Below are 12,746 nucleotides of genomic sequence, written 5' to 3' on the forward strand. Positions count from 1 at the left end.
ATAGTGGTGGCTTAGGAGATTATTTCTCCCCCTAGTAAAAGAAACCTGGGGATCGGCAGTCTGGGTCATCAGGGTCCTGGCTTTCTCTTGGTTTATTCTCTACCAAACCTGGGTGGTCCTTATCCTTAGGGTCCAATCTAGCTGCCATACTCCAGCAATCACATTCTAGACAGCAAGAGTGGAAAAGAGGGAAAAGGCCTGCATCTTCCCTTTTAAAGAGGGTTCCTGGAAGTCTCACCCAACACTCTTATACACAGATCCCTGGCCAGGCCTTAGTCACATGGCCTCATCCTGCTGCAGAGGAGACTGGGGAATGTAGCAACATGCCCAGCCAAAGATGGGGAGAGTGGATGTTGGGAGCTCACCAGTAGACTCTGCCCTACCTGATGTCCTCGATGTCTGTTCTTCCTGTGAGACTGTGACCCTCTCGAGGACAGGGGCCAGATTTCATTTATCCCTGTACTTCCAAGGCACTAGCACAAGAGCCAGTCAGTTGTGATTTTAATTGTCTGCTGTTTTGCACTCCTCACAGCAGACCCCAGGTGCTGCTTCTCACCTTCTACCCCCTCTTCTACCTTCTTTGTTCCAAGTTGGCAAGTTGGCTGTGATTTGGGGCTTATTTCTTCTTCATCTTCAGAAGATCTTATTTCTACCAGAATGACATTAAACTACCCATTCCTCTGTTTCTCACTTAACTCTTAACTCAATTCTGGGGATAAGTGATGCTTATTGCTGATGGTTTTGGTGGAAGCCAGACAGAAACCACAGCAGTGATGTGTGGAAGTGGCCTTTATGGAAGCACTCTTCTGTGAAGACATCTCAAGCTGGTCTGAGTGAGCTGCCTCCCAGGAAGGGGATGCTGATGTGGTCCTAAAGCCTGCCAGGTTTTAATTGCCTGTAGCGGCAAAACGGTGGAGCTTTTTCACACATGGTAAACAGGTATATGGAAGCAGATGTGGGGATGATAAATTCTGTTTTAAGTATAATGAAAAGAAAGAAAAAAGAGCTAATATTTCTGAAGAACCCCCTATGGGTTCTGTGCTAGGTGGGTCAACTCCCGTAACCCTCCAGACAGCCCTAGGAGGTACGTGTAGTTACCCGCATTTTCCATGTGGTTCGATGCGGCTCGGAGAAGTTGCAAGCACCAGCCCTGGCTTCCAGGCGAGGTGAAAGAGTCAGCGCCGATGTGTATGATGAGCACAGCTCCTAGCCTATCACTCGATGAACGCAGTAGTGTTACTCCCTCCTGTGGCCGTTGAAATCAGTCCCAGCTCCCGAACGTGGGGTTGCAAGAGACCTCGTTCCATTTCTTGGGCTCCTCCAGATCTTTCGAAAGTTCTCAGAACTGAAGAGCCAGGCTGCCTGCTTTCCTGCGAGTCTCATAATTAGGACAAGCACTTAATTGGCATGTTTGTTTCCTCCAAGGGGTGGCTGGCAGAGGATCCTCACGTGACAGAGGAGGCTGGCTCTGCTTTTGTTCTTAGCAGCACCACGTGCCCGTAGCAACAGCGGGTGAATCTAGCAAAGTCAAGAAGAAAAAGTGCCCAGAGTCTGTGTGAAGGTTGATTGCCCCGGAGAAGTTAGCACACTCACACGGATGGAAACGATGTCCCCAGATCCTGAAAAATGGGCTCATCAACCCCACAAATATAAACTGCGTCTCTTGTTTTCTTTAAGATGAGGAGTCCAGTCAAGAGGTCTGCGTAATGAAAGATGTTTGTGGAATCCATTTCCATTCTGCCCGAAGCCATCTGCTTTATGTCTATAATAAACAGGGCTGTTTTCAGCCACTTTCCCGGGCCAGGTCCCGTTAGAGGCACTCACTGCGGGGAAAGGTAAATTGACTGTCTCCCAAGCAATGAGCATTAGTACATTACATCTGCAGTGACGGCACTTAACCTTCCCAGCTCGCCTTTCCTTTCTGTGTCTCTGCGATGGCCTGTGACAAATGGGCCGAGGGGCACGCACTTAGTTAGAATTTAGTGCGTGGGGGGCACTGGCCAGCATCACATTCCCTGGTGATTGAGGTGAAATGTAGGCAGCAGGAAAGGCCATCTTCTGGGAAGCTGGGGACTGCCTGACCTTCACCAGGCAGAGGGGTCCCAGGGGTAACCATCCTGGAGCTTCCTGATGCACCATCCTGGGAGCACTTGGGAGCTCTTTTTTTTTTTTTCCCCAATTCTTATTTTTTATTGAAGTGTAGTTGATTTACAACGCTACTTTCAGGTGTACAGCAAAGCAATTCAGTTATACATATACATACATATATATGTGTATGTGTATATATATATATATATATTCAGATTCTTTTCCATTATTGGTTGTTACAAGATACTGAATATAGTTCCCTGTGCTATAAGTAGGTCCTTGTTGTGTATCTACTTTATATACAGTATTGTGTATATTTTAATCCCAAACCCCTAATTGAGAGCTCTTTCTGAAACAGAAAAATGAGTAAATCACACCCCTGTTTAAAATCCTTCAGCAGGTCCTCATTGCTTGTAGGATGAAATCTAGACTCCACAGACCCCTGCGGGTCCTGCGTGATCCTTACACCGTAAGGATCCCTCATCTTGGGCCACCCGCACGTGAACTCACATCAACATGCTGTTAGCTCATCGCCCACCTCCAGTGGCGGTTTCTGAACCTCTGTAGTGCTTTTCCCTGGGCCTGACACACGTCCACATCCTCACCAGCTCAACCCCTGTGCCTTTCCTGCCCCAGCTGGAAGGCCTCTTCAGAAAGCCTGCCCCTAAATAGGCGAGTGTCTGAGTTTCCTATGTCTGCTGTAATAGTCACAATCATTAGCTTCAAAATTGTCACAAATCATTAGCTTCAAACCACACAATTTTATTTTCTTCTAGTTCTGGAGGTCGGAAGTCTGAAATCAGAGTGTCTGCAGGGCTGCACTCCTTCTGGAGGCTCCCAGGAGAATCCATTTCCTTGCTAATTCCAGCTTCTAGAGGCCACTTGCACTGCTCAGTCATGGCCCTTCCCTCCAGCTTCAAAGCCAGCAGCAGAGCATCTTTCCTCTGGGTCACTGCTTCAGTCCGTATGTATTTATCTATCTGACCCTCCTGCCTCCCTCTTAGTAGGACCCTAATCATGTTAAAATCAGGCCCGCCTGGATCATCCAGGATACCCTCCCCATTTCTGACTCTTAATCACATCTGCAAAGTCCCTTTGCCCAGCAAAGCTGCAACTGATGACCCCTAGTTCTCTGGGGTGGAGGAATGACCTTGGTGTGCAGTGTGCAGGAGGCCGTGGTGTACCCATGTTGATGGGATCCTGGCATCTAAGGTGGCACACCAGGGCAGGAATACTTTCTTTGATTTCGGTCTGAATTGGATGGAACAGGGACTCGGGGAAGGGTCTTACGTGACTCTCAGAAGTTGGAAGGGTCAGTTTATATCCCTGGAAGTCCCAGTCCATGGACTTCATAGGATAGAACCAAAGAGAGGATGTCACCGTCCGAGAAGGAGGATGCTTGGTTGGAGACATTCACTCCTCTCATTCATGCTACACGCATTTCTAATCACCTGCACCAGGCACACTGCAGGAGTGGAGGGGCCTAGAGGAATGAGAAACCCCCAGGAGGAGTTCCCCTTCTGCTTGGGGAAGAGTAATGTGGAAACAAAGCAATGACAGGTCTGCGGTGGAGGAAGGAAGAGGATGATACAATGTGTAACAGTACGGTTAGCACGGGGTCGGGGTTGGCGGGGAGTAAGGGGAGGCTTGGGTAGCAACCCCAAGGAGAAAACCTTGAAGGCAGGAGTGAGGAGGGCATTTCAGGTGGTGGGAAAGCGTTTACAAAAGCCAAGAGAAAGGAAGCTGCATGTTGCTGTTTGAGAAGCCGGATGAAATGCCGTCGGGACGGCTGTAAGCGGGAGGCAGTAAACTGGAGAGGGGACAGGATTAGAGGTTGACTCTTTTGGCCCTGACTCCAGTTTAATGATAAATTCCAAGAACGCCGTATGCCACCTTCTCAACGTGTTAAATCCTTCAGTGGCAGCGGCAGCTCACTCTGAGGACCCCGTTCAGTGCTTACTGATGAGGAGCCTTTCCCAGGAGCAGGAGTCCCCCGTGCTTGCTTCGTCTCGCTGGATGCCATGGCATGACAGAGGCAGATGACTCACTTGTATGGCATGCATCTGGCCTTGTGTCTGATGAGACTTGCGCTCAGATCAGAACCTGGTTTATCCTCCCGGTGGACACCTGGAGGGAGTCCATTTCAGCCCTATTATATTTCTGTGAGTTTGGGCTTGGGAGGGTGTTTAACTGAAGCAAGTTGGAGTGTACAGATGATGCGGTTGCACTGACCTCGGTTCTGAGCCTGGGAACGTGCACCCACGGCAGCCTCCTGCCTGCGATGCGACTGGGGTAGGGTAAGTCACTGTAGAGCAGCGTGGCTCGGTGTGCCCACGCGAGGAAGAAGACAGACAGACACTTCCTAAATGTTGTTTACTCTCCTTCCCAACATCACACTGCACCGCCACTGATGCCCCCATACAAACTAATGTTCTGATTTACAATTTCTGGGAACTTTGGGGAAAATAGATCAAAACCCCAGGTTACCTGAGATGCTACAGTTACATGTTTTAAGGGCTCTAAAAAAATGATATTTTGCCAAAATGAAATAGAATTTCGAAAGGCTTCCTAACAGTGGTGGAAAACAGCCACCTCTTTGGATACACTCATCACAAGGCTGCCCTGGCGAGTAGCTCCGCACACCCTGCACATACTATCTCTCTAAAGCATCCCCCTCCCTGAGAAGAAGCCGGCACCAGCAGGCTGCTTTCTTCTCCATGCTGCCTCAGAGTAGGCGGGAAGAAACTACAGCCCGCCTGGGTTGAGAGTTCTTTATCTTCACGCCATTTCTCGGAACATACCCAGGACAACTTCTCTATGGACCTGAGGAGGTGCTTAGGGCTTGCCAGTACCAGGATACAGGTCCACTCCCCAGCTGACCAGTGCCCTGTTCAGTCTCCACCCAGCCCTCCTCTGGGCCAGGCTCTGTGCTTAAATCATAGAGGCAAGTTACTAGGTCCAGCCCCTGCTCAATGGGAGGGGTCTACAGGGGACTACTAGGAGGTGAGAATCACCTGGAGCCTTTTTTGAAGCTGCTGATCACAAGCACACTGCCACCATCTTTTTCCTCTACCCTCCTTACTCTGATCATCAGTAGCAGCAGCTTTTCCCTCATTGTGTCATCATCACCACAGCCACAGTGATTATTTATTAGATGCTCCTTGTGCACCAGACACTTTCCACACACAGCTCACTTATTCTCACAACACCCCTGTAAGTGTAAGTCATATTATCCCCATCTTGCACATGAGGAAACTGAGGCTCAGAGAGGGACTGTGATTTGCCCTAGGCCACACAGCCAGTAAGAGATAGAACTAGGAGTCAAAGCAAGGCCTGACTCCACCAGAGCTCTTCACCACCACTCCAGGAGGCAGCGCCTCAGGGGAAGGGGGCTGGCCTGCCCTGGAGCCCAGGCTGTTTTCTAGCTTTATGCTCACCTCGCCCTGGTGCTGAAAGCTAGAGGGAGGAGACAAGAGGGTGGGCTGGGCCCTCCCAAGATGCTTAGTCCCTGATAAAGGACAAAAAGATGTGTAGATTAGATAATAGTCGTCTAGCAATGTTGATTTTCTGATTTTAATCATTGCTCTGCAGTTATATAAGGAAATGTCTTTGCTCTTAGAAAATACACACTGAAGTATTTAGAGGTGAAGAGATATTATGTCTACAACCTATTCTCACACATTTCAGAAGAAAATTCTTACAGGTGCATACAGATCTGCATGTGTGCGTGTGTATGGAAAGAGAGAATGAATGATGTAGCAAATGTGGTAAAAGGTTAACATTTAGGGAATCTGGGTAAAGGTATATAGGAATTCTTTGTACAAATTTTGCTACTTATTTGTAAGTCTGAAATTATTTTAAAATCCGTTTTTAAAAAGTACCAGTCCGTTCTGGAACCTTGTGACTTCTACTTGGCTATCAGCGATGACATTTTGGAGGTCTCATATAACTCCTTTTGACCCCAAGGTGGCCCATCAGGGCACAGGGAGGGTGTCGAGGTTATGAGCAGAGCATGGTCTCTGGGTCTGGCCTGCCCAGGTTCCAGTCCTGGCCTTGCAGCTTCCGAAGCCCCTGAGCTGTGTAAGTAACCGCTCAGGATTGAGCTGAAAGGATTTGGTGAGATGGGGGCTTCCCTTGGCGTAGTGCTTGGCACAGTTCCTGGCCTGTGGTGAGCCCCCCGTAAAGGCTGTTATTCTTGCCTCCTCGATCATCTTACGACTGAGAAGTAATGACCTATATGTGTTTTAGAGACACTGATCTGGACACTTGTCTTAGCATCACCTCCCTGACATGAGTGTTTGTCCCCTTGAAGGCAGGGTGGCTGCTGCAGCAGGTGTCGATGTGCCTGACGAGATGAAGAGCCGGATCCCTGTGGTGCTCCTGGCCTGTGGCTCCTTCAACCCCATCACCAACATGCACCTCCGCTTGTTCGAGGTTGCCAGGGACCACCTTCACCAAACAGGTCAGTCAGAAGGCCCGGGTCCACTGGAAGAACTAGTTGGTTGGACCTCATGGGGCTTTGTTGACTGCCTTCATTATCCCCATTATTAAAACTGCTCAGGTGGGGAGGATATAGCTTAACTGGTAGAGCGCATGGCTAGCATGCACAAGGTCCTGGGTTCAATCCCCAGTACCTCCTCCAAAAATAAGTAAATAAATAAACGTAATCTCCCCCCACAAAAAAAAGTAAAAAATAAAATAAAATAAAACTGTTCAATTTATTCATTCACATTTCCTTCATCATAATCAGAGAACTAATACCCTTAGCCACGTTACATGTGTACAAGTCATATCCCTGGCCATAGAGTTGAAATGCTTCTCAGGATCCACTTCCCCTCTGTTCACTTCACATAGTCCGTGAATGCTTAAAAAAAAAAAAAAAAACACTGGACACATTTTAGAACCTGTGTCTCCATCAGGGCATCCTTCCTGGGGCTCCAGGAAGCATTTACCCACACATTCAGGTGAGTAGGTAGCCTGTGCCTCTGAGAACTCCTGCAACTCTTCAGTGGGTAAGCAAATGTTCTATAATGGAGATTTTGACATTTTCTCCTCTGAAAGAATAGATCTTAGACAATTACAAATTAACAGCCTTGTATATAGGGCATTTCTAATACAGATGGCATGGCTTTGCCAGAAATATTTAATCAGCTGAAAACATTTAATCTGGGAATGTTTCATCTCCTTGACTTTCAACTTCATTATTAAGAGAGTAAAATGGCATTTGGAATCTGCATGATTATTTCTAGAAAATGCAAGTCATTTATTTGTTGGTGTCAGATAACTATGAAAGTTTTATTCATTATGTATTTATGTATATTTTAGGTATTCATATATGTATTTTGTGTTTTTATATTCATCAAAAATGCCCTTTAAGGGCATGGGTTTTTTTACACCACAATCAATTTCTATTTACTTTTAATGTAGAAAAAAAGCATTTGAATAACATGTAAATTATCTCTTCAAAGAAATTACATACAAATGTCAATTTATTTTATAGAAATATCTTTGTTTACAAAACATTTTTTATTATTCAAAAAGTGAAAACAGGAGTTTATTCTTTGTAAATAAATAGCTCTTACATAGGAATAAAAAAATCCAAACAACCCAGTTAAAACTGGTCAGTGAACATTATTAGGCAGTATACCAAAGAAGAATCTAAACAGACTGATAAACTTGAGAAAAGCTGCTCAGCATCACTAATAATCAATGCAAATGCAAGTAAAACATAAACACCACAGGGTGATAAGCACCACGAGGGCAGCTGCTGTGGCTGCTTGAGCACCACAGAGTTGCCATCATCTGTCACTGGGCTTATGATTGATGCTCAATAAACAGCTGTTGTGGAGGGAAGTCACATTAGCCCATGAAGCTGGCAAAGATGAAAGACTGTCGACATTCAGTACTGGAGGGACAGGGAGGGGAGCATTCTCATGTACTGGTAGTGATGGGGTGAATGATAAAACATTTTTGGAAGACAAGTTGGTTTTCTGTGGGGAAAAAAAAAAAGTTAAAGTCTGTACTCATATCTGTAATGAGAGGAAAACTGGACCAGAACTGATATAGATGTTAGAATTAACAGACAGAGACGTTGAAAGTTACTCTAGTTATGTTCAGAAATTAAGCAGAGACATGGAAAACATAAAAAAGGACTCAAATCAAATATCTAGAGATGAACACTACAGTATGTGAAATGAGATACTGGATAGGATTAACAACAGATTAGACACTGCAGAAGAAAAGATTAGTGAACTTGAAGATACAGCAGTCTATCCAAACTGAAACAATCCGAGATGAAACAGAAAAAAGGGATTTTTAAAAAGAAAGAAAAGAATATCAGTGAGATGTGGGATAATTTAAATCATCTTAATATACTTGTAACTGAAATCCTAGAGGGGAAAAAAAAAAAACCAAAGGAAGGACAGGAAAGAATATTTGAAGAAATAATCACTGAAATGTTTTTAAATTTGATGAAAATTTTATCAAGTAGCCTGACAAACCACAAGCACAAGAAACATGAAGACAACAACACCAAGGTATATGATAATCAGATTTCTCAAAACCAAGAATAAAGAGAAAATCTTAAAGGCAGCTACAGAAGAACAAATAAGGAAGATAACAGATGTCTTGTTTCTGAATTTAGCAAAAGAGGAATTTCAGTGGAACAAATCTTTAAAGTACTGAAAGAAAAAACTGTCTATATCTGACAAAAATATCTTTCAAAAACAAAAGCAAAATAAAGACATTTTCAGATCTACAAAAGCTGAACGATTTCACCACCAACAAACCGGTACCACCAGAAATGCTAATGTCCTTTAGGAAGAAAGAAAATGATACCAAATGGGAAAATGGATCTACACAAAGGAATACAGAACATTGATAACCACATGGCCAGCTATATAAGGTTTTCTTATTATTTAAATAACTTTAAAAGATAATTCACCATTTAAACAAAAATAATAATAATATATTGTGGAGTTTATAACACATGTGGAAGTAAAATCTATGACAACAGTGTCAAAAAGACTGGAAGGGGAAAAACAGAAGAATACTATTGTAAGGTTTTTATACTGTGCATGAAGTGGTATAATATCACTTAGAGATAGACTGTGATAAATTAAAGATAACTATTATGAACCCTGATGTAACCACTAAAATAAAAAAGTAAACAATTATAACTAATAAGCAAACAAAGGAGATAAAATGGAATAGGAATATATTCAGTTAATCCAAGAAGGAAGAAAAAGAGGAAAGGGGGACCAAAGAATAGATGGGACAAATAGAAGGCAAATTAAAAAATGATACACTTAAACCTAATCATCACATTAAATCACATTAAATATAAATAGTCTAACAGCTTCTGCTAAAAGGCATGCATTGTCAGACTGGATAAAATAAGCAAGACCCAACTACAATTATTTGATGCCTTTAAGAAATGCACCAAATATAAAGGCACAATTAGGTTCAAAGTAAATGAATAGAAAACTATCCCATGCTAACACTAATTAAAAGAAAGCTGAAATAGTTCTAGTATCAGAGAAAGGAGGTTTTGGAGGTAAGACTATTTCTAGGGATAAAGGGGGTCATTTCATAATCATAAAGGCCAGTCAGTTCTTTAAGAGGAAGTAATAATCCTAAACCTTTTTTAAAATTTAATTATAGAATATTAAAATACAAAAGAAACAAAAACTTACAGAATTCCTTATCAGTAATCAGTAATTACCTTAACTGTAAATGTATTAAACTCTCCAGTCAGAAGATGAGAGAGGCTGTGGAGAAAAGGGAACCCTCCTACACTGCTGGTGGGAATGCAGTTTGGTGCAGCCACTGTGGAAAACAGTATGGAGATTCCTCAAAAGACTAGGAATAGACTTACCATATGACCCAGGAATCCCGCTTCTGGGCATATATCCAGAAGGAACCCTACTTCAAAAAGACACCTGCACCCCAATGTTCATAGCAGCACTATTTACAATAGCCAAGACATGGAAACAGCCTAAATGTCCATCAACAGATGGCTGGATAAAGAAGATGTGGTGTATTTATACAATGAAATACTATTCAGCCATAAAAACTGACAACATAACACCATTTGCAGCAACATGGCTGTTCCTGGAGAATGTCATTCTAAGTGAATTAAGCCAGAAAGAGAAAGAAAAATACCATATGAGATCATTCATATTTGGAATCTAAAAAACAAACAAACAAATAAAACAGAAACAGACTAATAGACATAGAATACGAACTTGTGGTTGCCAAGGGGGCAGGGGGATGGGAAGGGACAGACTGGGATTTCAAAATGTAGAATAGATAAACAAGACTATACTGTATAGCACAGGGAAATCTATACAAGATCTTGTGGTAGCTCACAGTGAAAAAAAAAATGTGACAATGAATATATGTATGTTCATGTATAACTGAAAAATTGTGCTCTACACTGAAATTTGACACAACATTGTAAAATGACTATAACTCAATAAAAAAAGTTAGAAAAAATAATAAAGATGAGGATGTCCATTCTTACCACTTCTATTCAACATTATACTGAAGGTTCTAGCCAGAACAATAGCAAGAAAAAGAAATAAAAGATATCCATATTGGAGTAGGAAAAAAATGATTTGTAGACGATATAATCGTCTATGGGAAAAATACATAGAAATCTACCAAAAAAGCTTCGTAGAACTCATAAGTGAGTTTAGAAAGGTTGCTAGATATAAGATCAATATATAAAAATCAATTGCATTTCTATATATAAGCAACAAAGGATCATAAATTAAAATTTTAAAATAATACCAATTTACAATAGCATAAAAAAAGAAATAGGAATAAATCTGGCAAAAGTGTGCAAGACCTATCTGCTAAAAACTACAAAATGTTGAGATGAATTAAAGACAACCTAATTAAAATGGAGAGATATACCTTGTTTCATGAGTTATAAGACTCAACAGTGTTAAGATTTCACTTCTCCCCAAGTTTAACTGTAGATTCAACTCAATCTCAATAAGCTTTTTGGTAGAAATTGATAAGCTGATTCTAAAATTTTTTATGGAAATGCAAATGACCTAGGATAGCCAGAGTAGCCTTGAAAAAGTAGAAGAAAGTGGAAGATCAACACTATTTGATTTCAAGACTGATTATAAAGCTGCAGTGCTTGTTACAGTGTGGTATTGGTGTGGAATAGTTAAGTAGATCAATGGGACAGGATAGGGAGGACCAAATTTGACCCCCGCTTACCTAGACAACTGATTTTTGACAAAAGTGCAAAGGCAATGCGGAAGAGATAGGATAGTCTTTTTTAAAAATGGTGCTAGAACAATAGAATGTCTGTTTCCCACCCCCAGCCCCCCCAACAAAGCACTCAGCCAAAGCTTGCACCGTATACAAAAACTAACTCAAAATGGATTATAAACTTTAATGTAAAACCTAAAACTATGAAATTTCTAGAAGAAAATCTTTGTGACCTTAAATTAGATAAAGATGTCTTAGGTAAGACACCACCGAAAGCATGATCCAAAATCGAGGGAAAAAAAAAAAACGAGGGAGAGACAAATTAGACTTCACCAAAATTAACAGCTTCTGTTCTTCAAAAGACACTAAGAGAATAAAAGACAAGCCGCAACCTGGGAGAAAGGATTTGCAAAGCATTTATCTGTTAAAGGACTTGTATCCAGAATATATAAGGACATCTCAATTCAGTAATTTTTTTAAAAACCCAAATAACCCAATAAAAATTGAAAAAAATATATGAAGAGACTCTTCACCAAAGAAGGTACATAGATGGCGAAGAAGCACATGGAAAGATGCCTAATTGCATAAGGGAAGTGCAGACTAAGACCACAGTGAGATACCACTGCACCACTATTAGAACCGCTAAAACTAATGACTATTTAGCTATAGGTAGAGGGGCCCCACATGTGACCTCGAGCACCATCTTGCCTTTATTCTCAGCCATTCCTCCATGGAAAATGCTTGGCCATTTCTGAAAGTCCAGAACGGATTCTGCTGCCTGTGTCTTTGAGTGTAAGACAACAGATTGATACCTTTCAATGTTCCATAGATATTTACTGCACCTTCTCCAAGCCAGGCACTGTCGCTGGAAATAGAGTTGATTAAATTCCATCTCCTGCCCAAAAGGGATGCACACTGTAGGTGGCGAGAGACGCATGGCAGCAAGTGATTGTAGCACTATGTTCCGAGGGGGGGATGTCTCCCACCTGGCAGTTGGGGAAAGCTTTTGGAAGAGGTGACACCAAGTCTTGAAGAACATGAAAGACTTAGCCAAGCACAGTTTAGGGAGCATGATAGGCAGAGAAAGCAGCGTGAGTGAAACACAGAGAGGGAAGAGAATCACAGTCCAGCACGCCAGAGAGAGGGGAGGCTGATAAGGTAGGGAGGACCCAGGTCATGGAGAGGGGTGTGTGGTGTGTTTCCCTTTCCCGCACAGCTGGGCTCTGTCTCCCCCTACCCACAGCCCCCATCACCGGCTGCAGCCTCCCTCAGCCGGTAGATCTGTGCACCAAGCCGTCACCCAACCCCTCGTCTCTCCAGGGACAAATTTTAAACCAAGCCTTTTCCCTCACTCAGAATCAGCTCACAGTTAAGTCTGGATAAAAATCTGGCCTCACAGCTGACTTTCTTTTTTTCCATGAAGAAAATGC

At 42.8% G+C, this 12,746-nt stretch overlaps 1 protein-coding gene across 1 annotated transcript in view; it reads left to right on the forward strand.

Moving 5' to 3' along the window:
- NMNAT3 (nicotinamide nucleotide adenylyltransferase 3) overlaps positions 1-12,746 on the forward strand; it is a 103,003-nt gene that overhangs the window by 38,317 nt on the left and 51,940 nt on the right. The window contains exon 2 of the mRNA XM_032487483.1: positions 6,401-6,550. Within this exon, the coding sequence (XP_032343374.1) occupies positions 6,442-6,550 (109 nt within the window). The 5' untranslated portion in view covers positions 6,401-6,441. The remainder of the gene's footprint in view (positions 1-6,400; positions 6,551-12,746) is intronic.

The sequence above is a fragment of the Camelus ferus genome, chromosome 1, assembly GCF_009834535.1.
Source record: "Camelus ferus isolate YT-003-E chromosome 1, BCGSAC_Cfer_1.0, whole genome shotgun sequence".
In the NCBI taxonomy this organism is placed as follows: domain Eukaryota; kingdom Metazoa; phylum Chordata; class Mammalia; order Artiodactyla; family Camelidae; genus Camelus; species Camelus ferus.